Source organism: Fusarium odoratissimum (assembly GCF_000260195.1).
Source record: "Fusarium odoratissimum NRRL 54006 unplaced genomic scaffold supercont1.4, whole genome shotgun sequence".
NCBI lineage: Eukaryota > Fungi > Ascomycota > Sordariomycetes > Hypocreales > Nectriaceae > Fusarium > Fusarium odoratissimum.
Genome location: NW_022158690.1, coordinates 561,577 through 587,353, shown reverse-complemented (window position 1 = coordinate 587,353; position 25,777 = coordinate 561,577). Strand labels below are relative to the sequence as shown.

The following is a 25,777-nucleotide window of genomic DNA, read 5'->3' as shown; positions in this document are numbered from 1 at the left end:
TGTCGTTTTATTTTTGCCTCAGGCCACAGCACTGGATCCTACCTCATATTTTGCATTTCGCTGCTGGAGCTTTTTGAATTTTTCTCCTTCTACCAAATTAATTGTACACGGGCACACTTTATTGTAGGTGAGCTTGCGCAACAGATCTGCTTCGGTAGAGCTGTTGCTTCAGTCGAGTCTTCCTCTATCTTGTGCTCAAGATCAATATTCACGCCGTTTATGGAAGCATGGAAGAGTAACCAATCTCCATGACCGCTGCCTCTTACCGCCGGTCGTTACATATCACCAACCAAATACTTAGAGTAGTTGTAAATTTTGCATGAACCGAAAAGTGTACGTGTCTCCATTTTGGGTCTATGTAGTTATCTATGAACTGCAGCTGCATTGCATAGCTCGCTCGGTCTTTGGGGGATCATCTGTCCATCGGAGCTCCTCATCCTTATCGCCATTATACGTCTTTCCATCGAATGTCTCGCCATCCCAGCGATCTTCAAATGGATTGAGAGACATATGCATGACGCGGTTCAGCACATCTCGCTCACCGTCCTTCTCAACCCGTTGGATGAGCTCATCAAGTATCCAACCGCGAGGAACGAAGTTGGGGTTCATTCGCTTCATCGCCTCGATTCTGTCACTGTCTGTGGATTCTGAGACGTCCTCTCCCTCGTCCTTCCAATCTTCGATGATACGCTCGCGCCAGCTTTCAAGCCAGATCGCAAGACGCGCTCTGGCATCCTCTTCGGAAATAGTTGTTGGGGGGCCTTCTTTGTGGAAGAACACAGACGCCTTCTCGTTACGTGCTTCTCCCGTGGCAATATCCTGCAACTTGATCTTGCTGAGACGACGAAAGAAGTGGTGAAAGTCAAGTTCTAGGGCCTCCAAAGTGTCGAGAGCCTCGCTGAAAAGGATATCAAAGTCAGAGTCCTTGTGTGTCTTCAGACCCAGACGAGCAGTCATGAGTCGTTTGTACTCTGCGAGGAACACTGCCTTGTACTCTTCTCCAGCCTGTGTAATAAGCTTCTCGGCCCTTGCCACTACTTCAGCCTCTTGCTCTTTGGTAACACCTTCGTTGACAAAAGTTGAATCGTCAACATTGGCGCCTGCCCCCATCAGTTCACCGATTGCCTCACCAAAACGAACGAGGTTCCACCAGATTATGGTGGGTTGGTTTCTGTAACTATAACGAAGGGTGTAATCATCATGGTTGGGTGTATATGCAGGATCAAAATTGTCCATGAAAGCAAATGGACCAAAATCTATTGATAGCCCGTAGATCGAGGTGTTGTCCGTGTTCTATTATGGGTCAGCAGGGTTTCTATTTCGGAGTTATGAACAACTTACCAAAACACCATTCATAAACCCATAAGCTTGCCAGTTGGCCACCACTTTGGCATTGCGCCGTACAACTTCACGATAGAATCTCGTAAATCTGTTCTCTTCAGAACCATTATCTCCTTCAATAGTCTCAGAAGAAACTCCACGCTTGGGGTCCAATGATTTAACAGGCTCGTCAGGGTCTTCAAGTCGACCTGGCAGCTTATCCCAGCCACCAAATACGTCCTCGGCGATGTATGTGGCCAGTTGTCTAATGAGCTTACGGTCTCCTCTAGCTCGAAGGATATCAAAGTTACCAAGACGCAACCACGACTGTGCAAAACGTAGAACGATGGCGCCCGGCTCGATCGTCTCTCGACGAACCTTTGAATCTGGCAGAAGCGTAAGTGATAGAGCTCTGGTAGTGGGGATCTTGAGGGCATTGAGTGCTTCTGAGACAATGAACTCTCGGATACTGGATCGTAAGACAGCCTTTCCATCAGCGAACCGGGAGTAAGGTGTCATGCCAGCACCCTTGAGTTGAAGCTCATAGCGCTCGCCAGAGGCAGGGTTGGTGGTTTCAAAGAGAGAAATAGCTCTGCCATCGCCTAGTTGGCCAGCCCATTGTCCGAATTGGAAGCCTCCGTAGCATTGAGCCCAGGGATATCCGCCCTCGAGCTTCTCTTCATCCCAGCCATATAACTTGTTCCCAGCTACTAGCTGTCTAAAGTCATCGGTGGACTCTTCACCAGACTTGATTCCCAAATCGCGCAACGCAGCTGGGCTGATGGCCAGTAGCTCCGGATCCTTCTGCTCGGCAGGCCGGACCCAGGTGTATGCGGCATTGCGAACTTGCCGAGGTGTAATCTGATCTCGGGGAGTTTTGTGGGAGTCGGCAGGCGTTGGGAAGATGGAATCGGCGGGAAGAGATTCGGTAAAATGCCATGACTTGGGAAGATCCGCAAGTGTCGCGCCTTCGTAGCTGGACGCTGGCGATAATGCGCCGTTACCATTAGAAATATGGGCAGCCATCTGCTTGAGTCTTGGTAGATGTGATGCTGGTGGTGAGCGCGGGACAGCTCTGCGTAGGGCGTTGCGACAGAGCATCAACGGCGGAACGTTATGTTTGGGGACGAGATAGGTTTATAAGGAGTGTGTAAGGATTTGGAATCATTTATGCAGACATTAACGAAGGCGACATTTCAATGGTTCATGGCGATGTGACGGTGTTTGGCTGACAAAAGTGGCAATTACTGACGGTTATCATCGTCTATCTTGACATCACCTCTAGTTTCCGCCCCGGAGCTTCGGTGCCGCCCCACGATCCAGATCTGACAGGACTGACTCTTCGGTAAACCACGCCCCGGTTATTCGGACGCATGTAAGACGGAACCGGGCCGCCATTCAACTTCATTTACACGACGTAAAAGAGTATGTGGAATCAAAATGATTACGATAAATCAATGGAGTTTAAGAGCCTTGCATTGGCCGATCACTTGATCGGTCTATGACGTTGGCGAGCTACCCTGTATCTCCTGCCAGTTGCTTAACACGATGCAGTAGTACAACGACATGAACATGGCTCTGGTGTTCATAACGTATAATAATCGAAATACAAGCTGAAAGGCGTCTCAGTCGGTGGCTGCCACTCGTAATCCGTCCCGGTGGGCTTTGATTCTACGAGCGAATAGACCTTGTTTCATCATTGGCACAGCTTCCCTGAGGAGCTCATGTCATCCGCACAGAAACGCATATCTATCGAACTCCTGCTCCCCCAGATCGAACTTTTCAAAGGGCGTGAAGGAGATGTTGCGAGAGACCAAGTCCTCCTTTTTATAGATAACCCATCGAAAAACTTAAAACAACTGACACGTACTTCAGGTTTCGGAACCTTACGTCAAAGTGAAGCCCTAAACTTAGGAGTTTATTGAGAGAGATTTTGGTCATCATGTTGACTGTAACTCGCCCAGCTGAAACAAGCGACCATGTGTATCTGACACGAAACGACAAACAGACCACCCCGTCTTCTACTAGGACCTATCGTTCTCATCAAACTTGTTCCTCCAGAACCCACGGAAATGCTTCTTGGCACCAAGTCGAGAGATCTCAGCAATCTCATCCTGTGTCAACTTGAATTTAGGTAGCTTAGCCAAGTATCCCTCAAGTCGCTCAACCTTGTTGCTTGTTGTAAGCGCAATGATGTCTTGGTCGATGACCCATCGAAGACCGACTTCACTTTCTGTCACGCCGTACTTCTCAGCCAACTTTGTGTAGAAAGGGTCGACAGGTCCGCCCTTAGCAGTGACAATAGGAGTAAGGGGGCCGTAAGCAGAAACAGCAATGTTGTGCTTCTTGTGAAAGTCAACAAGATCGCCGTGCTGGAGATACGGGTGGTACTCAATCTGGTTGATAGCAGGCTTGATCTTGGCGGTCTTGAGAACAGCCTCAAGGTGCGACTGGAGGAAGTTGGAAACACCAATAGACTTGGCCTTGCCAGATTCCTTGATCTGCTCCAGCTCGGCCCAACGCTGTTGCAGGTCCTCATCGGTTTCGGCAAACCAAGGGCCGTGAATCAGGTAGAGGTCCACATACTCCAGACCCAGCTTCTGAAGAGAAACATTGAAAGAGTCAATAGCAGAACCCTTCTTCTCAGCAGGGATCTTGGTGGTGACATAGAGCTGTTCTCGAGGAACACCACCAGCCTTGATGGCTTGCCCGAGCTCCTCTTCGTTGCCATAGACTGTAGATTTGTCAGTTGTGGTCATGGCTTGATACTTTAACCTGCTCACCTTCGGCACCGTCCAGATGACGATATCCAGTCTTGATAGCCTTGGTAGTGATATCGACTACATGCTGGTCAAGTCCACTCTCGGGATCTTTCTTGTACTGAGCTGTTCCCAGACCGAAAGCTAGCTAATGATTGTGAGTGATGTTCCGTGTCGAGGATGATTCGGTCTGTTCATGGTTCTTTCGGAATGAAAGAGGATAAACTTACAACCGGAATCTCATTGCCGTCATTGAGTTTGTAGGTGGGGACATCTTTTGTAGCGACACTGCCCATCTTGGCGGTATTTCTCAATTTTAGTGAGTGAGGAATGTGTTTCAAGTATGAACTAATTAAATATTCAGAGCCCAGAGCGAGAAACTTGGTATGAAGAAGAGTGATTGCCGCGGACAGCATGTACATCGCCGCATCGGTTTAAATAGGTGGTCCCCCCTTCCTTGTACGGATACTTGATCTCCTCCCCCACCCTCGGGTTTGATATGGCGATTTGCGGCGGCACAATTCCGTGATTCATAACGATATGTATGAGGATGGGGTAAAGAGGAGGTAAGTTACTACGTAGTAAGTATTGCCGTATTATTAATATGAAAGTGGGTTGTAGAATCTACGCAATTGTAACTACCAGTAGCGAGACCAGATGTCTAAGAGGTTGCTCTAGATTTGGCCGGGCACACTCGATAATAGATTATATAACATTCGAACCTTGTTCCGAAATGTTCTTGAGAAACATATTTCATATGTCAATAATGCTCCAACCTCAAAACACTTATAAGTTATTAGATGCTTATTGCTGGTTTGTATTCTTTACCCTGCCCACCTTGGGCGACTACGCTTTGCTTTTGAGTTGCGCTAGGCTAATTTATGTCACTGTAATGCTGCGTATGCTCAATAAGGAAAAGACGGCGGCAATTCGTTACATCAATGACGACTGAATTTGTACGAAAGGCGTGACCTCATTTGTTCATGGTCCGTCTTGCAACCTGGTATGTTATGAGGGTAAACTGCACGTATATAAGAGTGGCTTGCCGATACCGGCCGCGCAACAACTAACAAATGAAATATATATACATAAACTTTGGAGAACAAAATGCACAACGCTATACCGGCGAACTGTCATCAATCGTCATTCACAGCTCATCGTCAGATTCAGTGTCACTCCCTGCAGGAGCGGGTGCAGGTGTAGCTTTTGTTGATTTCTTTGTCGCGAACGGGAGAGCTCGCGGTGGCGGCGGTCTTTCGCTCTCTTTGGAAGGAGTCTTTCCCCGTGAAACAGCGTCTGGTGCCTTGTTCTGCTGAGGGGGACCTGAGTCAAGTCCATCGCCATCTTCGTCGTCGCTATCAACGGATGCTGTCGCTTCTGTGGTGTTTCCGGGATCCGTATCCACGGCCTCCTGCTTAAGGTCGACGCTCATCGTGTCAACAGCGTCATCGTCTTCTGACTCTTCAAGTCTTCTTGATGCGGGAGCCTTTCTTTTCGACGCCCTTGACTTGCCAGCTTGACGAGTAGGCTTCCTTGGTTTCGGTTGCTGAACCGAGGCTTCAACAGTCTGGGAATGCTGAGATTGGCCCGCCATGCTGGGATTTGTTGATAGTGTTGCTAATACTTGCTGCTGCTCACGAATTTTGAGCTTCTTCTCGTTTAGGAGGTCCCTAAACTTCCTTAGCAACGCTGTTTCATCCTCATCTTTCGCCTTGATTAACTCTTCCAGCTGTAACTGAAGCTGGGCCACAAGAGCCTCCGACTCGGAGGATTTTGCCGACAGGTTTGCCGCAGTTTGTTTACTTGAGGCAGAGGACTCGACCGCTGCACCACACCAATCGAATAACTCAATGGCCTCATCTGGATCATGATTGAGGGTGATTGAGCCCAGACGTTGCTAAAACGGTTAGTAAAAAGACCATGTTTTAGAATGGCATCATGGTCTTACAGTGATACCCTGTATGTCCTTTCGAATGGTGATTGAAATAGACTTTTCGCTCTGGACCGTGGCTGTGGCTTGAATATCTGGAAGGGGTTCCTGCTGAAACAAGTCTTCAAGAATCCGCTGCCATTCGCTCTCTGAAGCAGGACAATTCTTCACACGGAGAGACACGACCCTATCATGTTTCACTATCAACAAAGTCAGATTCAGGGATCGAAAAGGTGATCACATTCGCGCCAGTGCTGGAGATTGCAGACAAGGGTCTCCCAGATTGCGATGTTGGAGGGAGGGTAATGGAATGACTTACAAGATGCGACATAAGGTTCCTCTCCTTCAGTACCCACCAGCTTCAAATCAAGTTGCTTTGAACCCTCGGGTGTGGCTTGCAAAAGGACAAAGGAAGATTTGTCGTCACTCCGGGGGAACTTGAGGACTCGAGCTTGAGAAGCCATTGGGTAAGGTACCTAGGTACCGGTAGACAGGGTCCAGCGAGACTCGTGCGGTTGTCAAGACTTGGGGTTCAGATTGAGCCCAGTGGAACGATGCCAGATGACGGGGCGCCTCGGGAAGAATCTTTGATGGAGCGTTTGAACTCCCTTGTCAAAGAAGCGAGTGAGACACGGTATACGGGCCGAGGAGATCAGCGTCTGAAAGCTGGCTTGTTTGAGGAATGGGGGCTTTGAATCAAGTATCAAAGCACGTATCCATTTGGAGCTATATAAGCAGTCTTGGCGAGGTTCGAGCGTCGAGGGAATGTCTGATTAGAGAAGAGTTAAGAATGAAAAAAGAACGATGATATTGACGAGAGTATTATATAGAGATCCTCGAAGTGGGCTTCGGTTTTACTTCGTCAGATTCTTTGTTGTGGAAGATGGTTTGCTTGTACCATTTCTTTGAGCGATCTGTGAAGCTCTGCTTATTTTTTTACGTATATAGAAAGGGGGCTTGGGCGTAGCTCAAAAGATCGTCCCACAGCCAGGAAATGGTAAGAGAAGGAGGAATATTTTGGTGTTGTTAGAGTTTACGTTTCTCCATGTTATTTAATAAGTTGATTTAGGTGTAGGCAGCCGTTCCACTTGGAGCCATTCGCGGAATGCATTCATGTACAATGAAGCGGTTGGCTGCAGGCTGCAACCCATTTTAGGCGAGGCCTGTTCAGGGCAGCTCTAGCCTCTAGGGCCACATGGCCATCCGCTTCAGGAACCTGAGGTGCCGCTAATCAACCTCCGCCAGTATCAGTTGGGACCTATAATTTTGGCCTTTGTCCGGTTAGTTTACGAAGTGTTGATGCTTTGATGATTCTTTATCTCAGTCTATCAACAGCATGCCATTGTAAAACTCAATATCGGTGAAATACGAAAAACAATATGTTGGCGTTCTTCGTAAACGTGACCCATTCCATAAGTCTGAGTCTGGATGTATCAATCTCGTAAAAGAGCCTGTAGATATTTGTGTCTTGCAAGACGCATCTTACAACTGGAACATTTACTAGCGGCCTTCCCTTGACGAGCTTTAACTTCAGAAATCTCGGGCATGAGATCGTGCCTAGAACTGGCTGGTGGGGTAAGAAGCCGGTATATAATCGTATACTGATATTTTCGACGAGACATGTTGGAGGGAGGTTAATCTATGCGGGACAGTGGCATGGGGACGACGAAATTATCATCATCATAAGAGCCAGGGTATGCTATGTACCTGTGTCTATTTGTCTGTTCAGGTTTTTAGCTTTGTGAGATCACCCAAGATCGTCCAGGCACGCCAGGCACAAGATATGGAGGCGAAAAGCTTGGAAAACAAGCTGAATTAAGCTGACGGAGCTGGGTCTTGAGCAACCAGCCACCAAACGCAAACTGGTGACGTCCCATGAAGAAAACTTCGACTTGTCGCGACTATGACGCGTGAAGGTTTGGCCAATTGGGCGGTTCCCCTCACTACAAACGGTTCTGCTTCCGCAGGCAAGAATCTCATTGTTTTCGCAGCTAAACTTTGTTTGTGCAACGGTAGTCACGTGAAGCCACCTCAGTTCTCAAACCTGCCTCCGATTTTTCCTTCAAAGGTCTGGTCACATTCTGGTCCGTCCAGGAGAGACCTTTTCAGGTGTAGCGTCTGTAAGCATTCGGGCGTAGTGCTTAAATAGCGCAGCAGCCAAGAGCTGACCACTTGTCTGTGGAGCCACCTCTAGCGATAGCAGTGCCCAGCAACTGATGGCTACAGTGGGCACGTCCCTTAACAGTTAGCGGGGGCCACCTCCAGCCACGCTCAGAGTTACCCCCCAGCCTTCCATTTCTCTACCAAGCTGGAGTGGAGTGGAGTGCGTTGTGATTCACAGAGCACCTCACCTCAGTCACCCACCAAACCTAGAGCCAAACTAAACAAACCAATCCACCTCATCCACAGCCGACCGCATTCCTGACCTTTGCATCCTGTCTCGCACGTCACCCTCTCGACCATCAAAAAAATCCTCACCTACAGATATCAAATTCGGTTCCCCTCTTCGAACGAGCTTTTCCTGTGTCGATCTTGGTTTTTGTTTGTCCATCAGCTCGCAGTACACGGCGACTTGGCGACGGTTTTCTTTGTTACTATTATCACCACATTTCGCTTCTCCTCCCACATTTGAATACTTGATCAGCGACTCGCACAAAGCGACTACAAACGCATCTGCAGCATTCGCGAAACCTTTCCCTACGATTGTCGATTTTTTGTCTACTTTTCTTGACGCCACTTTCTCCTCAAACGTCACATTGTCACGCTTGAAGGATATGCTATTGTATGCGGGGAACAATTACCATTGACAATAATGACTACACGCAATTGACATCGCGTCCCCAACAGCCAGGCCAACCAACACTATTTGCCAAACCTTGGCCTCAGCATATAGATTGCGTACTACACACAACAACACATTCACTACCATGGAACCCTTGCGACTTAAGCCCAGACAGCCCGTCGAGGCCGACATAGAGAATTGGGACGACGATGACTTCGTGGTAGAAGGCGACGATTTATCCTTCCGCAGCCCATCTACTGCCACAAACAATCCTTCGCGACCATCCTCTTCAAGGCGACGCGATTCTGGGTCATCCCACTTTTCATTTAGATCTGAACTTGAAGGAGAAGAAGAGCAACATGTCCATATCCCGGGAGATGACGAGAAGTCAACGCTGGATGCCATCGCCGCAGCCCAAAGTGCCGGCATCCCATTACCATCAAATGTTCCATCTTCTGCTCTCATGGGAGGTACTATCAAACGCCTTGGCGGACGAAAAATTCGCAAGATCATCCAAGACGATTGGGAGAACGACCTAGAGATCCCCGACTCCTCACAGGGTTTGAAGATGAAGAAACTCGAGCAACCTAAGTCTCCCGAGACCTCGCGGCATGTCAGCTTTGGATCTACACATACTAGCCCTATGAGCTGGGGCAACTCACCTCCTACTTCTCCCTTTGACAAAGTCAACCGACGTGAGTCTACTCAATCAATTCAGTCTATACAAAGCATGCAGTCTATTCAGTCTGCCACAAGCAGTCTTTCTGCCGCCATAAATCTGGATAGATTTAAAGACGCTGATGACGATGACGACTTTTTTGGAGACGGAGGTGATACTATTAGAGCCTCCAAGAACCGTCAACTTCCAAAACCTGTTTCTTTTATCACACCGCCTACTCCTCAGAGAGAAGCCAAACCCTCCAACCCGGAGGATGATTTTGAGATGGATCTTGAGCTTCCATCAGACGGAAAACTTAAACTTTCCACCAGAAAGGAGATCCCCAAGACACCTTCCAACCAGTCAGAGGATCTGGACTGGGGAGAAGGAAGCTTAGGCACTCGATATGGTGGGACCAGGCGAGACGCGCGTTCTGCCCGAAGCTCAGCGGCTTCTGCGCTTAGCCCAAGTGTGTCGAGTTCTATCACTGCTGAAAGTGAGGATGAAACCTTTGATGGACTTGTCCTCCCTCCGGGGCCTGTCAACTGGACTGAGAGGCTTCAACAGAGGCGGAAGAGTCGATCGCCCAACCGCATTTCCGAAGAACCTATTGTACCCGCAAAGAAGATCCCGGCAGCTGAAGCCGATAAGCCTGATTTTCTTGACGGTCTTGACCTCGGCGAAGGAGATGTCTTTGATTCGAGCAAGCTCACTCTGCATAAGAACGTCAGAGTCAAGGAAACACGACCGGCGAGCCCTGCTCGACCCAAAGCGGCAGTGTCGCTCACATTTACACACAAACCACTCAATTCAACTCGGATACCTCGGTTGAACCACCATGAGCGAACACACTCAACATCGTTGGAGCCTGTGTCTGAGAGCGGTGGCCCTATCCCGCAGCGCACTCGTCGCTCTCATTCCAGATTGGGCCACTCATCCCAATCCTCCATCGTCAGCCTGCCAACTCCCACTACAACCTCACCATCTCATGGACTGCCGCCCACTCCACGCAGGAGGGAAGTTAATCTTCGCACCTCTACAAATTCACTTCGGACTGAGCCGACAACCACTAGTGCCCAACTACTTAAGCAAAAACGCTCCCTACCTGCAATTCGTGGACTGAATACACCGGCCAAACAGCCTTCCTACCGTCATGAGAGACCTCCTTCAAGGTCGGAGAATAACCGACCATCGTCTGGTGTGAGGCCAAAGACGCCCACAGAACGTCAGCGACATGGCGCGACAGATAGCCCGGCAACTGTCCGCAAGTCTCACCTGCCATTTCTGCCTGCCGGCGCTTCTCAGTCGCAGTCACAGCACGTTGCTACAAAGCAGACTCGCGGATTCCGTCGACATGATTCAGACAATTCTATTAGTTCTATTGACCTACGCCCTAACTCCCGTACACTTTCCCGATCGACAATGCGATCACCCAGTCCGAACCATCGTCACCGCGTCACTGCCGATACTTGGGAGCGTTTGAGCAAGCCAAAGAACAAAAAGAACTTCGGCGATGGTCACGAACTGGACGGCTTTGATGATTTGCCCACATCCAAAGAAACTGAGACAAAGTATCTGAAGCAACCGACTAGCTCAGGACCAAAAGTTGCTTTGCGTAACAAGCTGTATCAAAACGTTCTGCCAGACAGGAACACTACCACGTCTCCATCAATCCCTCCTACCCCTCGACCATCCTTTACTCCTCACTTTGCTCGTGACACTGCTGCAAGTAGAATTGCCCGGGAGACTGCGCTGGCTCAACGGGTCCCTAGCAGTGGCCCGTTGACGCCCCTGAACTCCCAGCGTGTCGCTCACCTATCCTCGCGAGGCAATCTGACTCCTACCATCCCTCAGTCAAACATTCGATCGAGAAAGCACAAGCGACCACAACAGACCAAGCCACACCTGATCTCAAACTTGAATAGTGGCAAAGAGTCGAAGAGTAAGTTTACCAGAGCTCGCGTTGATACTGTCGCTAACAAAATACAGTGGTGAATGGTATGTTCTACAATGCAGACACATACAGATGGGAAGGCAATGAGAACGCCCTCAATGTTTTTGAACCCCCTGTACAAACACCTACACAAGCAGTTGTGTCAAGCAATACCCGCGAGAAAGAAACGTCGACACCTCGTCCTGCACTCATTACCAACATTAGCGCCACCAAGGGCGTTCAAGTTGTTGGTGGCATGGTCTTTGATCCACAGAACATGTGCTGGCTTAAACTTGATAATCCTGCTAAGCCCACCTCTGAGACCAGCGACACTATGGATGGTTTTGACGCGCTGGACGACGAAGATGTTTTCAAGGATATTCCTGACTTGGAAGATAACACTGCTGACGATGATGGCGCCCAGGGTCGTGTTAGCGACATCAAGGATGAGTGGCTCGTTGGCGAAGAATTTGATGTTGGGCCTGAATTCATCAGGCGACAACGAGAAGAAGAAGATCGGTGGAGAAAGAAGTGCGAGAAATGGATCGGCCGAGGATCCAGAGATCGCGAAGCTTGGCGGTGGACGATACGCGAGCTTGTCTCACAGTTTGATGATTTGGCTATGTGAGAGAACTCGAGCCTCACGGCTCTTTACCATTCTTCGGCATTACTGTTAAGCAACAACTTGTAATATGCACACTCACCATACCGAGCAATTGTGGATACGCACAATATGGCAGAGTCACCTACACGATTTATGGAACAAACAACTGATTGTCATGAAGGGATTACGGCTGGATACCCCGGGTGGTTTGGGTCGACATGACTCTGGTTTTTGATATTTTTGTTGCTCTATTTTTTTTTTTTTTTGCCAGCGCCAAGGGATATTGATGACCACCATGTACCATATGGCAAAAAAGGGTTGGGCTGGCTTTGGATTTTGGGGAATGATAGAAAAAATGGCGGCCAGCGGCAAACCCCCTTACGGCTGGGAAGCTGGGCTATTTAATGACGAGATGAACTTTACGACTTGCTTTATTAGCCACGACATTCTTTTATTCATTTCTTTTGTGGTCTAGTTAGATTTTATATCAAATGAGATGCTTATAACAAAATGAGATGCTCTTGCAGTTGAAACTGTTGTAATATGAATGGACCCCAAACACTTTTGTTTATTATCTAGCGTATAATATGAAAAACCCTCTACGTGAACAACACTAATAGTCGTCAAACCCATAACCATTTTTAGAACAAGGAACTCCCGCGAATGGTTGAGCAGTTGGTATCTACTTCTGTTTTTTGATCTCCTTCTCCTTCTTTGCCTTTTTGCTGTTACTTTTAGGATCCAGACCCCTTCGGCGCATGGCATTCCTTCGTCCCTTCTCCATGTACTCCTTATCCTCCTCCTCATCCCAGCCGCCAAAGTCGTCGTCGGGCTTCGCCTTGCCTGTCTCCTCATCATCTGTGGCGATAGGTGTCCTGTCGATGACCTCGTCCTCATCAGCGGGGCCAGTAGAACGGTCACGAGCGTTGGAGGCGTTAGCGGGCGTGGGGCCGATCTTATGGAACTTGGCAACGAAGAAACCGTCCACGTTGTAAGTATGAGGGTAGTATCGGCGGGTGTGGCGCATAGAAGGGTCGAATTTCTTGCCCATGTAGCTGGTGAAGCCCTCCTTTCCAAATGCGAGACCAGCATCGACAAGGCGAACATTGGGACGACGAGAGAGGGCGTATTGAACGACCTGTTCATTCTCCTCAACGGTGACGGAACAGGTTGAGTAAACAATATAGCCGCCCGTCTTGGAGGCATGGTTGACTGAGTCAATGGCGGCGAGAACAAGCTGCTTCTGAATATGGGGGAGTTGCATGAAGTCGCGCTCTGTCTTGTTGGTCTTGACACTAGGATCCTTTGCAATAACACCAGTTCCAGAGCAGGGAGCATCGAGAAGAACACGGTCGAAACCACCCATAGGCTTGGGGAACTCACGGGCATCGTAGTTTGAGACAATGACGTTGCGCGTTCCAAGACGGTGAATGTTACCGATAAGACCCTTAGCACGAGCCTTGTTAGGATCGTTAGCCACGACGATACCGGTGTTCTTCATCATAGCAGCCATATAAGTAGTCTTTCCACCGGGGGCAGCGGCCATATCGAGCACGCGCTCGTTTTCCTGGGGGTCGAGAGCCATGCAGGGCAAGAAAGAGGAGGCAGCTTGGAGAATGTAATGGCCGGCAAGATACTCAGGAGTGGCACCGAGGGGTACGCTACTCTCGAAGACCTGGAGACCAACCTTGGACCACTTGCCGACGGGCTCAAGAGTAACACCACGGTTGATAAGAGCCTGAGCAAGATCACGACGATGAGTGCGCAGAGTGTTTGTGCGAATGACGACGGGACGGGCCGACTCGTTAGCCTCAAAGAAAGCAAAAGCCTCACGGGGGGTGAAGAGGTTGAAGAGCTTCTCAGCGAGATACTCAGAGTAGCCATAGTAAGAGCAAATATCCTTGATAAGTTGTGATGTATACTCGACTCTTGAACGACCCTCCTCAGACAGGTTGGCGAAGTCGTCCAGGACGCGGATGTTCTCGGTGATTCTTGTTCGCAGAAGTTGCAGATCGGGGGCTAGGAGGGCGTTCGTCTTCTTTGAGAGCTCATCGTCGCTGTCTTCATCGGACAGAATATGAGGCTTGTCGCCGTGGATGTTGGTCTGGAGAGCCTCTTGTGCCATCTCAGCCTCTGCTTCGGCAGCTTCCTCTGCCATTTGAGCATCCAATTTCCTTGAAAGACCCGCAATGTTGGCGGCTGTGAGCTTCTCCTCAGCGTCGGACTCGTCCTCGTCCTCAGAGAACATAGCTTTCGTGTTCTTGCCTCCGGCGTCTTCGTCAGAGTCGAATACAGAGTCATCATCGTCTGAACCGAGGAAATCGTCGCCGAGTCCGGCGCCGCCTCCCAGGTCTGAATCGTCATCGAGATCTTCAAGGTCAAACTCATCGTCCATCTCCTCATCGGACACGTCCTCCAGCGCCGGCACTGGGGCCTTCTTGCTCTTCTTCACCTTGCCATTGGCCTTTGGCTCCGGAGCAGGCGCCGCAGCCTTCATAGGCTTGGTAACTTTTGTCTTCTTGACATCCTTCTTAGTGGCGACGCCATTTCTCTTGGGTTCGATGACCGTCCTCTCCTTTGTGCTGGTCTTTCGCTTCTTCTTCTCGGGCGCCTCGACGACGGGATCGACAGGTAGACCGGCCTTGCGCTTCAGTTTTGCAAAGTGTTCCTCGGAAAGGGGTTGAGGAGGACCCTGCTTCTTCATGCGACGTCCGACACCCATTTTAAAGTGAAAAGAACAACAATTGAAAAGTTGTCAGAAAATTAGTTCGACCGAGATGCAAAACAGATCTGGTCTTGGTTCTTGGGCCTAGGAAAAGTTACAATAGATCGCGCCCCGCCGAAACTTTTTTCTGCGCGCTGCGATTACCAGGGTCCGATAAACGGCAGAACTTCGTATCGGGTTGCGGAAAAAGTGCCTTATGTAATCGTTTGTGGGCAGCTTGAGCTTGCTCTGTTGGGTGTGTTCAATGACGATACCTAGGTAGTTGATGAAGCTGGCTACTATTGATTAGTTCCTATTGTTGCGAGATAGAGGCTAGTCACATATTCACCATACTTCTAGAACCCTATACAATCGAAAGACTTCCTTCACTATCCTCCAACTTTCTGACCCCTACATTCATTATCGTCGCTCAACCCCGCCTCCGTCGAGCTAACAGTCTACCACAACGAGGCCATCATCATGTCTGAAACCGCTTTCGCCCAAACATTTCTGGCGTCGCTAGAGTCGCGGCCTGTCCGACTCTCTGCCGACCATGTCGAAGACCCCAAGACTTACCCTGCTCGGCCACCTGTATGGACTTCATACTCTTCCTCCAGAACACATGCTAATACCAGCTCTAGTACATCATCCCCCGCATGCCCAAGGCCATGAGCAAACCCAACAACCTCGCTCCCGGTTCCGAACGAAGCATCACTGTGTCACTCAAGTCACTTCGCAACCCTCCTCTGAGCATCAAGCTCACCTCTCAACCCCTAGACACCTCAATCCTGGATATCAAGGCCAATATCGAGAAGCAGACAAGGATACCCGCCGCTAAGACTAAGTTGCTGCACAACAAGAAGCCTATCCCTGATAGCAAGATTCTTAAGGACCTACTAGGCGAGACGGATATGTCTATTGAGTTTACGGTTATGGTTATCGGAGGTGCCGCTGCTATTCCACCAGAAGAGCCTGAGGCCGCCCCTGAGGCCCAACCCGTAGGCGCCCAAGCCTTACAGACGGAGGCCTTCTGGAGTGACCTGAAAGGATTCTTGATGCAACGACTAAAGGACGAAGCTGAGGCCGAACGTCTCTCTGAGCTTTTCAAATCAAGTTGGGAGTCGAGTCAAGCAAATCCATAGAAGGCGACGATGTTTAGAAGCAATGAGAGCATGACAGAGACACATGAATAGATAGATGATAAAATGCCAATAGTTGCCACATACCAGCATGCGGTTTTATTTCCCGTGGTACGTACGATACATGGTCAGTGCCGGCAATTGTGCGAATCTAGGTCTCGCCCCCAGAAGTAAACTCGCTGGTCTGCGTCCCTGGAGGAAACGAAACACTCCATCGTCCCCGCGTGTTTGTTCCACCCACTCACTATGCACTCCTACTCATTTGCTTGTTTTGGTGTCTCAACTCTTGAAACCGCCATAGGTATGTTCAAATTCCATGTCCACCCGCTTCTATATGGGAGCGCGGGCGACGATTGGGTAGTCGGTGACAGCGCGCTTAACCAGCAAGACCCTTGCTGACGGTCTTGAGGATGGAGTCGTATTCGATGTCATCAGTGTCGTTGGCCTGGAGCTCGGTGGCAATGCCAGTGAGCGATCGCTTAAGAGCCTCCTTGGAGGAAGCGTAGATCATCTTGGGCTGTCGTTGGGTATTAGTGGGTGCCTGAATGAGACGCATTGCCAAGCAATATCGCGTGTCTACGTACCTGGATACCGGCATCATCGGGAGACCAGGCGATGAAGGTGATCTTGTTTCTGTCCGACTGTCAGTAATTTGGGGGTGTTGAATTGGGCCACGTGCAGGCCAGGGTAGGACTGCATACCGGATACCATCGCCGGAGGCCAGGCTGTACTCGAAGTCGTAGACGGCGTAACGGGGACCCTTGCCAACAGCGCCCTACAAAAGATGTTAGAATTGGTGATTTGACCTCATTCTCCATTCGTCGGATTGGCATGCGTACAGTTCGGCTCTTGGAGGTAGCGTTGACGAGCTTCTCACGGAAGTCCTCCCAGTCGCTGTTGTCGGAGGCGTGCTCGACAACGATCTCCTTGTAGTCGTCGGAAAGCTTGTAGACGATGTACTTGTACTTCTTGTTGAGCTTCAGGTCGTTGAAGGCAGTTATGCAGTCCTGCGAAACGGTGGCACTGTATTTCGAAAAAGCAAAGTTTATCGTTAGCGCCGTTGTCTCAAATAATGCTGTCTAGCTGTTGCGTGTTTGCCCCGCGCCAGGCGTCATAATCATGGTCGAGGGGGGGGGGGGGGGAGATGAGTAGCGAAGCGAGGCTCAGCCGCGGGGAAGTGAGGATTTTATGGGCGCGCGCGGATCAAATAGCTGAAGAAGAGAGCGGCAAGACGAACCCGGATTGAGACTGTGAATTATGATTAGATTCAGGGTTTTTTGGGTGGCTTTGTTGGGGAGCTTACCATGATTGCGGTCTACGTCAGGAGACGGGATCTTTAGGATGAGGGGTGGATGGGCTGGGGGGAGCTCTGAGTTAGCTATAGACCTCAAGCACAGGCTGTAAGATGATGAAATTTTGGTTTAGGGTGGAGGGGAACAAGAGGCTCTCGGCGTACGTACAGAGTGGATTGAAGTGTAGGAGAGAAAATCGACAGTCTCACGATGCAGAGCGAAGCGAAGCAAAAGGACAAAGTCGATGGAAACGGGCGTGAGAGTGGGTTGTATCTCTTGGGTTAGTTCGGTTTAGGCGGTAGAAAGAGAGAATTGCCTTGTATTGTCCCATAGAAAGGCGGGGCCGTTGCGGGAGAAACTTGAGTCGAGTCTCCCCTCTCTTGGGTGCTCTTCTCCTCTTGGTGGGGGTTGCCTGTAAGGATAGCTTCACGTGACTGGACAAGAGTGTATGTCAGGAGAACATTACCTACCTTAGGTACCTACTTAGTTAAGTACGACATGAGTTATATCGAGATCTTGACTTGTATTTACACTGAACTCTTGCATAGATGCACTAGTATCTCAGTGACGAAACTGTCTACTGTTGGTGTCTGTTCTTGAGACCGCGAAACTCACCCTTGCCGTAACTCGTCATCTCTTGCTTGTTCATGTAATGGACCCCTGCTCTATCTCGGCGACTCGGAGCTTGCCTTACCCCAATCCCAATGCAAACAATCAATTCTCACCATCAATATAAACATATCAGCATGTTATTCATAGTACATTTATGACACAATCAATGTCAAGTCACATATAAGATAAGAGACCAGGTGTTTCAATGTTTTTCATTCTTGCCTCTCTTTTAACTTTTAGTATCTCATATCTTTTCATGCTAATGCTACAATCAATGCTATAATACATGGCTTTCGAAATCTAGCCTGAAAATCCATAAGGGGTATGAAGACAAATGCCGTGGTCCGACAACCGATAGAGAGGAGATGAGCTTGCAAGACCACCTTACCCGTCCCAAGATAACACGCAAACCATTGTGCGCCATTCATCCGTCCAGCTTTTTTTTTTTAGTTATACAGCACAACATAAAGTCATATCATTCCGTCTTTTACATCATACCTCCCATACCGCCCATACCACCCATGCCGCCCATGCCACCCATAGGAGGACCACCAGCTCCCTTCTCCTCAGGGGCATCAACGATGGCAACCTCAGTGGTGCCCAGAAGAGAGGCAACACCGCTAGCGTCGATGAGACCAGTGCGGACGACCTTGAAGGGGTCAAGGATACCGGCGTTGATCATGTCAACGTACTCGCCCTTGGAGCTATCGAAACCCTTGTTGAAGTCACCGGCGTGCTCGTCAGTGAGCTTGCCGACAACGACGGAGCTCTCAAGGCCAGCGTTCTCGATGATGGTTCGGGCAGGGCGTGTAATGGCGTTCTTGACGATGCTGACACCGAGCTGCTGGTCGAAGTTGGCAGTAGGAACCTCGTTAAGAGCGTGGGCAGAGGCCTTGATAAGGGCAGTACCACCACCGGGCAGGATACCCTCCTCAACGGCGGCACGGGTGGCATTCAGGGCATCGACAAATCGGTCCTTCTTCTCGCCGACCTCAACCTCGGAGGAGCCACCAACCTTGATGACGGCAACACCTCCAGAGAGCTTAGCAAGACGCTCCTGGAGCTTCTCCTTCTCGTACTCAGAGGTGGTAGGGTCGGCAATGACACCACGGATCTGCTCGCATCGCTGAGCAATGGCGTCCTTGCTGCCGCTGCCGTTCAGGACAATGGTGTCCTCCTTTGTGATAGTGATAGAACCGGTAGAACCGAGCATGTCAGGAGTGGCCTTGTCAAGCTTAATATCAAGCTCATCAGTGAAGACAGTACCGTCGGTGAGGATAGCAAGATCGCCGAGGATGGACTTGCGGTTGTCACCGAAGCCAGGGGCCTTGACAGCAGCAACCTGGAGCTGGCCACGGAGCTTGTTCAGAATGCAAACAGCGAGAGCCTCACCCTCAATGTCCTCAGCAATGATGACAAGAGGCCGTCGCTGCTGGGTAGAGACCTCAAGAGCGGGGATGATGTCCTGAACAGCAGAGATCTTCTTCTCGGAGAGGAGGATGAGAGGGTTCTCAAACTCGACCTTCTGGGACTTGGTATCGGTGATGAAGTAGGGGGAGACGAAGCCACGGTCGAATCGCATACCCTCGGTGACCTCGAGCTCATCAGCAACGGTCTTGCCCTCCTTGCAGGTGATGACACCCTCCTTGCCAACCTTCTCCATGGCGTTGGCAATCATCTGGCCGATGTGGACATCACCGTTGGCGGAGATGGTAGCAACCTGAGCGATCTCAGCGCTGGTGGTAATATCACGCTTGTTCTTCTGGAGGAACTCGACGACGGCCTCGACAGCAGCCTGGATACCGCGGCGGAGGTCCATAGGGTTGCAGCCAGCGGCGACGTTCTTGACGGTCTCGGAGAAGATGGCACGGGCGAGAACGGTAGCGGTGGTGGTACCGTCACCGGCGACCTCGTTGGTCTTGGAAGCAACATCTTGGAGGAGCTTGGCACCAAGGTTCTCGAACTTGTCCTTGAGGCTGACAGCGCGGGCAACGGTCACACCATCTGTAATAAGTTAGTTGAAAGCTTGAAAATGGTCGATGAGGCTTCTACGAACCCTTGGTGATCTTAGGAGAACCAAAGCTGGACTCAATGAGGACGTTTCGGCCCTTAGGACCGAGGGTAGTAGCAACAGCCTTAGCGAGGGTATCGACACCGGCGAGGAGAGCAGCACGGCCCTCAACACCGAACTTGAGCTCCTATACAGTGAATTAGTATACAATTCCAATCTTGTGACGTCGTAGTATCATCATACCTTGTGAGCAAATCGGACCTGCTGGCTGAGGCTGCCAGCTCGGTACTTGGTGGCCGCTGAGGAGAGGACGGAAGCCCGAGCCCGGGTGCTCAATGCGCGCTGCATGATTGTGGAATTAGGAGGGGGTATATGGGGAGAATTACAAGAAAAGGAGAAAAGAGAAACGCTCGTGAGGAATTCGACCTGGGGATGTAGGACGGACGAGTCAGAGTCAGAGGAGGAGAGGGTTAGAGTGAGGGAGACAAAAGGTTCATATGATGGCGACTGAGAAGCTCTCAAAAAAATGGAATCGTCCCCGTCGGTCGGAGTGTCGGTCTCGGCAAAACCCAGCTGCGAGACTAGCCCTGATACGTACTAGCGCCACTGGCCATCGATTTCTACACCTTTCCAGCGACGTCCGTGAGACTCGCTGCCAAATGCCCTGGAAGGCCTGAAGATGGGGCATTTGAAGGCCTGGAACTCCTATTACCGGCGCCATAGCCGAGGACGGCATACAGAACTGGGTTTTGACGGATCGCGAGCGGCTTTCGATCTCCAGACCGAGACTCTCAGGGCCTGCTCCACGGTGAACGACTCCACTGCCCGATGTTGCATGACAAATGGCCCGTCTGGGGTTCGCTCGTTTTCCATGGGGCTCAACGGTGTAAGCTGTCTGGACAGCCCAAGTGAAGATACTGAGACTGTGTCTACAAGATTTGTGTCATTAGGTATCCTACTCATAAGATAACTGGCACTGAATTACCCAACCTTTCAAAGTTTGAAACAGTGTCTCATATCTAACTCTAATGTCTTCCAATTATTCAATCAGTTTGAGTTGGCGGGGAATATCGGACAGACTATCCCAGGCAGAAACTCCAAGCTAAGGAAGGCAAGAGGGCAACAACTCAGTGCCTTCGGATTGGGGATATTGAAACTGACTTGGGAAGTGAAGCGTTGAAGTCAAGAACAGCCGTGATATTGACAAGTGTCACATGAGTCATCTATCGCATTGGATATACCATCTAAGTCAAAACAGCCGAGTCCTGGTCAAGACTAATCAAGAGTAAAATCAATCGAAGTTCCATTTGAGTACAGTCAACTCGATGAGCAAAGCAAGTGTCAATCAGACCTTGTCACTACATACATCAAATTGATCAAATGCATTCCATCCCAAGACGGTGAGGTCTGCTACTACTCTGTTGCTCGTTCCTCCAACCATTCACGAAGAGATACGCTGGCGCTTGAACTTGCGCACCATACGGTAGAGAGAAGATCGCTCACTTCGTTCGACCCTATCAGAACCAACAGTGACAGAATTCTTTTCCTGAGCCTCTTCAACCGGGGCGGTGATGGTTTTGGCATCCCGTTGTGGGTTGGCGATAGCCATTTGCTGGATTTGAAGAGCTTGCTCAAGGATCTCGCGAGCTTGTTTCTGGGAAGCTTCTTCCACAGCGCATCGGATGGTCTCGGGGAGTTGTTGCGACAGGTTGACGACAAGCTGGTTGGCAGAAGCGAGCGTTTGGGCGGTAGCCTGGTTGTTATAGACCTGAGGCTCGACCAGGTTACTCAAGTGAGTGAGGGAAGCATTCATGACTCTGTTTTGGTGCTCGAGAGTGTCGGCCTGCTTCTTGAAAAAACGGCTCTGATCCCGGAGGCTGGCCTTGTGATTCAGAAACAAACTGTGCTGCTGCAAGAAGAGGTCATTCTGTTGGTCGGTTTGCTGCCGAAGGAGACTGCTCTGCTGCTGGACAAGCCCATCAGTCTGTCGCTGGAACATGTCATTCTGCTGCTGCAGAAGGGCTGTCTGCTCTTGGAAGACTTCACCTTGTTTCTTGAGATTAGAAACGTTCATGCGGAGGGGTCCAGTGGCATCGGAGATGCCCTGCTCGATAGTATGCTCGACCATAGAGCACATGTCATCGTGGGGGTCGATGAAGTCTTGCTGAGTAGGGTTGATGACCTCGCGACGCTGGAGCATAGTGTTCGTAGCGTTGTAATATCGCTGCTCAGCCTCCACTGCTTGAAGGTAGTGGCCAACACGACGAGCGACTTCTTGATCAGTCTCACGCTTGAGAGATACCTGACGGACCTGGATGCCGAGTGCAACCTGTTCGCGGAAGTGGATGTATGACTGAGGAGCAGGAGCAAGTTGGTTACCGCGAAGGCGTCGAAGATAGATGAGCGAGTTGAAGTCTTCGGCAACAGCATTGGCATCGAGAGTAGGCTCGTTGGTAGCAGGGAATTCTCCATTGCGTCTGGCTTCAGCAACTTCGAGGGACATCATCTGGAGCTGACCAAAGTTGTAGACCTGGCCGTTACGCATGGTAAACGCAGAGGTAGAGCTCCAGTTGCTGTAAGGGTAGTTGGGAGTCTCGGGTCGGGAGAGGAAAGCTTCGATGGGCGACTCGGGGGTAGTGCTGTCCATGCTTGAGATGCTACGCTTGGTGGAGGTGCCACGCTCAACGGAGCTAATAGTCTCAGTTGTGGTGCCGCTCTCACTGGGAACTATCTTGCGATTGGCAACCATCTTCTCAAGATTGGCGACAACAGGGGACATGGGCTCATAATCAGGCATTGCCATCTCAGCATCAAACTCGGAATCGCTGTCCTCAAAAGTGAAAGAGGGCGGAGTACGGGCTGGAGTAGGACCCGACATGATGAAAACTTGTCGAATAGAAGCGAAGCTTAAAAGATGAAGCAGAAATGTTGTGTGCTTTGGTATAAGCAAAGATTGAGGTGAATATACCTTTAGAGAATGAGCTTGAGGTCGCAGAAGAAGTGCACTCTACTTACAGAAAGAGAATAAACACTCAATTTGTCTTAGAGTCTTCAAAGAAGAATCAGAAAGAAACGAAGCCTGCGATGGAGTTCGCTGTTGCAAAGAAAATGAGTGTTGGAGGAAGAGTGAGAACCAACAGTGAGTGTGGGAGAGGGCAGAGAGGAGATATGATCCCCTCCATGAGGATGGAGGCGAACATGCATGTTCCCATTCATTAATCGACGGTATCTACTACAATAGGAAATTCTGGCAGAATTGCTATTGTTCAATTGATGCTCAAGTGTGACAACAGGAGGTGCATTCATGGAGTGGGGCTTGAAGCCACTGGCAGTGCCTGGCAAACGGCGGGAAATGCAAAGTCGGGCTTCCATGACTAGGTATCTTTTTAAGGACACAAGGAGCTTAACTGAATGTGGTGTTCGAGCGAATGTTATTGCCGGTGAGTGCCCGAAATATGATGCTTATGATTTGATAGCTGAGGCTAGAAGTCAGATGTGGATGGGATGGAGACTCATCCATTCTGGATTCCAAAAAGCATTACAAGCTCAAGCCACTGTCAATAGGCGAGTATATAGAATTGAGAGTGATCATGTGAATTTGGAAGCAAAGATTCATTTCTTTCGTTGTCACTTGCATCTCTTGAGACTATCCTCGATCCATGATCCTGATACCCCAACTCTGCGCATACGCTGTCACACCCTAATCAGATATCTAGCTGTCCATGAGATCGGCAAGACAAAAGCCATGATGATGTTACTGTTCCAAGTGTTCCTATCACCATGCACTGGGCCGTTGGATTTGGCCTTAAGAACCATCAGAAGGGGGCGCATCTATCGTCGAAGTTAGTAAATTAGCGTGACTGAAACATCAAGGACACATACCAGAGAGCGAGCCAGTAGAATCAGTCGAGTCCTTCTCCTCTTCCTTCTTGACCTTGTTCTTGCTAGCAGGGGTCTTGGGCTTCGCGTCTTCATCGTCGTCAGACTCCTCCTTCTTGGCCTTACGAGGAGTAGCTCGCTTCTTGGCACTTCCGGCGCCTTCGGCCTTGGCCTTGCGCTTGGGAGTTGAAGGGGCAGAATCGGTTCCATTGCCGTTGGCGAGGGCACCAGGACGGCTGATGCCGTGGGCCTTGAGCATGCGCTCGTATCGCTTCTGACTGTTGCGTCGTGAGTTAGTGTTGATGATGGGGAAGAGGGAGGGTAACTTACGCAGCGGCCTTGGAGACGATGCTGAGCTCTTCGGCAACAGCCTGGAAGTCAGGCTTGGTTTGTTAGCAGCGCAAAATGAGACAAAAGAGGGATCTGGACTTACTCGACCGTTGGTGGTGTGTCCGATGCAGGACACAAGGAACTTGACCTGATCCGCAGGTTCTTGCTTGGACATGGTAGCGGTTGCTTGGGCTATGAGAGTGAGCGGTGAGACCGAGATGAAGGCAGGTGAAAGAAATCAAGATGAATTTTGGATGAAGGGCTCGTAAACCTACAGTGTTCGAGGTTGATATGGTCGTCAAGTGTTGTGGGAGTGAGTGCGATGATCAGGCACAGAGTTGAGATGGTGAGAGGTTAAAATAAATTATTCGGGAGAGACACGACAAGACGAGTCTATGTTTACTTAGAGTAAACAGAGCAGGTGGAAAAGTAAATAGGGACTAGAGGGCAGATGTGGCAGCAGGCAACCCTTATTTTGGGCAAATATCAACATCAGACGAAACAACACCAACCAAACAGCACGGGCAATACTGTTTGTGCATTAACCAGGCAACTAAGCCCTGTGGCACAGACAATTCATACAGTGAATTCAGTTATGAACAACTGAGGCTCATCTGCTGCGGAGTTCCCGCCTGACAGTGTTGCCAGCTGCCAGCTTAATTCCCGGGCATAAACACCATTCAAGATGCAATACCGCATATGGGCATTGCTACGGACTTCATCTGGCATAATGAGTATACTGAGGCTTATCTAATGATCGATGCAGATCTCGTGAAAATAGGCAATGTGGTCAATGGCATGAAGGTCACCAATTCATGGGTAAGCCAACATGGCAACTCACATAGGGCAAACCCGGGCTAGTGATAATATTGCACACATGATATGGATGAAAAAGAACCAGTATTCTAGCTCGAGCTGCCATGCCAATTATGGCCTGCGAAGATTCCATCCCAGTTTTTGATGTTGCAGTGCCACTCCACCTCTCGTCCACTCTCCCGCCCGCCCAAGAAGAGTGGATGAGATTTCACTCTACAGATTCTGATCAAAACTCGAAATCACATTTTAGCCCAATATTGATTAGATGTGTCTCAATGTCTCAATTTCATTTCAGTGGCACCTCCAGATATTGACTAGCCAGATCCTTTCAGTATTACCCCTAGACTTGATATGAGGCCCTCATGAATCTTCCAAGCGTAGTCGACAATACGGTGTCTTCACTCCCATCAATTCATCCATTAGTTGGTGTCATCATCCTCAACCTCAGCCTTGATCTCCTTCTTCTCCTCAGACTGAGCCTCCTCCTTGACATCCTCGTCATCCTCATCGACCTTCTTGACAGACTTCTTGGAGGGGCTGCGAGCAGTGTTGGTCTTCCTGGACTTCCTGACAGCAGCAGGAGACTTGCGAGGACTGGAAGTCGAAGCGGAGGACTTGCGAGGACTGGGACCAGATCCAGCACCATCGCTACGCCAGCCATGACGGACGGACATCTGACGGAAGCGCTCTTTGGCACACTTGGCATCCTTCAGACTGACGGTGTTGGCAACGGCATCCCAGTCGGCATCGGGCTTTTGAGTCATGTTGTCGAAGATGGCCTTGATGAATCGGAGCTCGCCATCAGTGAGGCCGATAGGGGAGCCATCTTGGTCGGCACTCTTCTTGGGAGGCATGATGATTGATCTGTGGTGAGGTTAGATAAGATCATGAAGATATGATATTAGAAAAGAGTCCTACTGGTGGGAATTAGTGTTTGAAAGATGCTGTTTGTGAAAAGTATCAAGCTTGTCTGGCAATGAAAGTTGCTTGCTGCGTATTGGCAGAAGA

At 49.9% G+C, this 25,777-nt stretch overlaps 11 protein-coding genes across 14 annotated transcripts; 2 read left to right on the top strand and 9 right to left on the bottom strand.

Annotated features, from left to right (window-relative positions):
• Positions 1-33: 33 nt before the first annotated feature.
• Positions 34-2,737, bottom strand: FOIG_03341 (uncharacterized protein). The gene is made up of 2 exons (XM_031201162.1): positions 1,342-2,737; positions 34-1,293 (listed from the first exon to the last, which is right to left on the bottom strand). Exons 1-2 carry the CDS (start codon positions 2,419-2,421, stop codon positions 367-369), a joined length of 2,007 nt encoding a protein of 668 aa, XP_031068686.1. The 5' UTR covers positions 2,422-2,737; the 3' UTR covers positions 34-366.
• A 101-nt stretch (positions 2,738-2,838) lies between these two features.
• On the bottom strand, positions 2,839-4,529 carry FOIG_03340 (alcohol dehydrogenase). Its single transcript, XM_031201161.1, has 3 exons — positions 4,310-4,529; positions 4,104-4,227; positions 2,839-4,054 (listed from the first exon to the last, which is right to left on the bottom strand). The coding sequence occupies exons 1-3, from the start codon at positions 4,499-4,501 to the stop codon at positions 3,345-3,347; spliced, it is 1,026 nt and encodes a 341-aa protein (XP_031068685.1). The 5' UTR covers positions 4,502-4,529; the 3' UTR covers positions 2,839-3,344.
• A 449-nt stretch (positions 4,530-4,978) lies between these two features.
• On the bottom strand, positions 4,979-7,110 carry FOIG_03339 (uncharacterized protein). Its single transcript, XM_031201160.1, has 3 exons — positions 6,329-7,110; positions 6,028-6,209; positions 4,979-5,976 (listed from the first exon to the last, which is right to left on the bottom strand). The coding sequence occupies exons 1-3, from the start codon at positions 6,471-6,473 to the stop codon at positions 5,227-5,229; spliced, it is 1,077 nt and encodes a 358-aa protein (XP_031068684.1). The 5' UTR covers positions 6,474-7,110; the 3' UTR covers positions 4,979-5,226.
• A 1,178-nt stretch (positions 7,111-8,288) lies between these two features.
• FOIG_03338 (uncharacterized protein) lies at positions 8,289-14,809 on the top strand. Its single transcript, XM_031201159.1, has 2 exons — positions 8,289-11,391; positions 11,439-14,809. Exons 1-2 carry the CDS (start codon positions 8,937-8,939, stop codon positions 12,008-12,010), a joined length of 3,027 nt encoding a protein of 1,008 aa, XP_031068683.1. The 5' UTR covers positions 8,289-8,936; the 3' UTR covers positions 12,011-14,809.
• FOIG_03337 (uncharacterized protein) lies at positions 12,508-14,816 on the bottom strand. The gene has a single exon (XM_031201158.1). The coding sequence runs from the start codon at positions 14,706-14,708 to the stop codon at positions 12,669-12,671; it is 2,040 nt and encodes a 679-aa protein (XP_031068682.1). The 5' UTR covers positions 14,709-14,816; the 3' UTR covers positions 12,508-12,668.
• Positions 14,817-14,918: 102 nt separating this feature from the next.
• FOIG_03335 (cofilin) lies at positions 14,919-17,892 on the bottom strand. Of its 3 annotated transcripts, none has more exons than XM_031201154.1 (7): positions 17,290-17,892; positions 17,133-17,186; positions 17,067-17,077; positions 16,669-16,852; positions 16,531-16,604; positions 16,414-16,462; positions 14,919-16,346 (listed from the first exon to the last, which is right to left on the bottom strand). In XM_031201154.1, the coding sequence occupies exons 2-7, from the start codon at positions 17,133-17,135 to the stop codon at positions 16,206-16,208; spliced, it is 462 nt and encodes a 153-aa protein (XP_031068678.1). In that variant the 5' UTR covers positions 17,136-17,186; positions 17,290-17,892; the 3' UTR covers positions 14,919-16,205. The 3 variants fall into 3 exon arrangements, with proteins under 3 accessions (XP_031068678.1, XP_031068680.1, XP_031068679.1); XM_031201156.1 differs by having other exon boundaries at positions 17,133-17,207; positions 17,290-17,311; XM_031201155.1 differs by having other exon boundaries at positions 17,133-17,312.
• Positions 14,948-16,063, top strand: FOIG_03336 (uncharacterized protein). The gene is made up of 2 exons (XM_031201157.1): positions 14,948-15,281; positions 15,332-16,063. Exons 1-2 carry the CDS (start codon positions 15,171-15,173, stop codon positions 15,830-15,832), a joined length of 612 nt encoding a protein of 203 aa, XP_031068681.1. The 5' UTR covers positions 14,948-15,170; the 3' UTR covers positions 15,833-16,063.
• Positions 17,893-17,907: 15 nt separating the features above from the next.
• Positions 17,908-20,342, bottom strand: FOIG_03334 (heat shock protein 60, mitochondrial). 2 transcript variants are annotated; one of them, XM_031201152.1, is made up of 3 exons: positions 19,988-20,342; positions 19,790-19,931; positions 17,908-19,737 (listed from the first exon to the last, which is right to left on the bottom strand). In XM_031201152.1, the coding sequence occupies exons 1-3, from the start codon at positions 20,090-20,092 to the stop codon at positions 18,221-18,223; spliced, it is 1,764 nt and encodes a 587-aa protein (XP_031068676.1). In that variant the 5' UTR covers positions 20,093-20,342; the 3' UTR covers positions 17,908-18,220. The 2 variants fall into 2 exon arrangements, with proteins under 2 accessions (XP_031068676.1, XP_031068677.1); XM_031201153.1 differs by having other exon boundaries at positions 17,908-19,931.
• A 266-nt stretch (positions 20,343-20,608) lies between these two features.
• Positions 20,609-22,865, bottom strand: FOIG_03333 (uncharacterized protein). The gene has a single exon (XM_031201151.1). It carries the CDS (start codon positions 22,620-22,622, stop codon positions 21,186-21,188), a length of 1,437 nt encoding a protein of 478 aa, XP_031068675.1. The 5' UTR covers positions 22,623-22,865; the 3' UTR covers positions 20,609-21,185.
• A 684-nt stretch (positions 22,866-23,549) lies between these two features.
• FOIG_03332 (uncharacterized protein) lies at positions 23,550-24,128 on the bottom strand (the record flags this gene model as incomplete). Its single annotated transcript, XM_031201150.1, has 4 exons — positions 23,550-23,575; positions 23,627-23,901; positions 23,954-24,006; positions 24,057-24,128. The coding sequence occupies 4 exons, from the start codon at positions 24,126-24,128 to the stop codon at positions 23,550-23,552; spliced, it is 426 nt and encodes a 141-aa protein (XP_031068674.1).
• A 1,060-nt stretch (positions 24,129-25,188) lies between these two features.
• On the bottom strand, positions 25,189-25,623 carry FOIG_03331 (uncharacterized protein; the record flags this gene model as incomplete). Its single annotated transcript, XM_031201149.1, has 1 exon — positions 25,189-25,623. One exon carries the CDS (start codon positions 25,621-25,623, stop codon positions 25,189-25,191), a length of 435 nt encoding a protein of 144 aa, XP_031068673.1.
• Between the last annotated feature and the right edge of the window lie 154 nt (positions 25,624-25,777).

Coding starts and splice junctions, on each gene's coding strand:
- FOIG_03341 (XM_031201162.1), bottom strand. CDS start 2,421: ATGCTCTGTCGCAACGCCCTACGCAGAGCTGTCCCGCGCTCACCACCA. Junction 1,294..1,341: donor GGTTTATGAATGGTGTTTTG/GTAAGTTGTTCA, acceptor GACCCATAATAG/AACACGGACAACACCTCGAT.
- FOIG_03340 (XM_031201161.1), bottom strand. CDS start 4,501: ATGTACATGCTGTCCGCGGCAATCACTCTTCTTCATACCAAGTTTCTC. Junction 4,228..4,309: donor ACGGCAATGAGATTCCGGTT/GTAAGTTTATCC, acceptor CACAATCATTAG/CTAGCTTTCGGTCTGGGAAC. Junction 4,055..4,103: donor TCATCTGGACGGTGCCGAAG/GTGAGCAGGTTA, acceptor ACAAATCTACAG/TCTATGGCAACGAAGAGGAG.
- FOIG_03339 (XM_031201160.1), bottom strand. CDS start 6,473: ATGGCTTCTCAAGCTCGAGTCCTCAAGTTCCCCCGGAGTGACGACAAA. Junction 6,210..6,328: donor GGAACCTTATGTCGCATCTT/GTAAGTCATTCC, acceptor CTTTGTTGATAG/TGAAACATGATAGGGTCGTG. Junction 5,977..6,027: donor AGGACATACAGGGTATCACT/GTAAGACCATGA, acceptor TAACCGTTTTAG/CAACGTCTGGGCTCAATCAC.
- FOIG_03338 (XM_031201159.1), top strand. CDS start 8,937: ATGGAACCCTTGCGACTTAAGCCCAGACAGCCCGTCGAGGCCGACATA. Junction 11,392..11,438: donor TAGTGGCAAAGAGTCGAAGA/GTAAGTTTACCA, acceptor AACAAAATACAG/TGGTGAATGGTATGTTCTAC.
- FOIG_03337 (XM_031201158.1), bottom strand. CDS start 14,708: ATGGGTGTCGGACGTCGCATGAAGAAGCAGGGTCCTCCTCAACCCCTT.
- FOIG_03336 (XM_031201157.1), top strand. CDS start 15,171: ATGTCTGAAACCGCTTTCGCCCAAACATTTCTGGCGTCGCTAGAGTCG. Junction 15,282..15,331: donor CTTACCCTGCTCGGCCACCT/GTATGGACTTCA, acceptor TACCAGCTCTAG/TACATCATCCCCCGCATGCC.
- FOIG_03335 (XM_031201154.1), bottom strand. Junction 16,605..16,668: donor CTACCTCCAAGAGCCGAACT/GTACGCATGCCA, acceptor CATCTTTTGTAG/GGCGCTGTTGGCAAGGGTCC. Junction 16,463..16,530: donor GCCTCCGGCGATGGTATCCG/GTATGCAGTCCT, acceptor ACAGTCGGACAG/AAACAAGATCACCTTCATCG.
- FOIG_03334 (XM_031201152.1), bottom strand. CDS start 20,092: ATGCAGCGCGCATTGAGCACCCGGGCTCGGGCTTCCGTCCTCTCCTCA. Junction 19,932..19,987: donor AGGTCCGATTTGCTCACAAG/GTATGATGATAC, acceptor TTCACTGTATAG/GAGCTCAAGTTCGGTGTTGA. Junction 19,738..19,789: donor TTCTCCTAAGATCACCAAGG/GTTCGTAGAAGC, acceptor AACTTATTACAG/ATGGTGTGACCGTTGCCCGC.
- FOIG_03333 (XM_031201151.1), bottom strand. CDS start 22,622: ATGTCGGGTCCTACTCCAGCCCGTACTCCGCCCTCTTTCACTTTTGAG.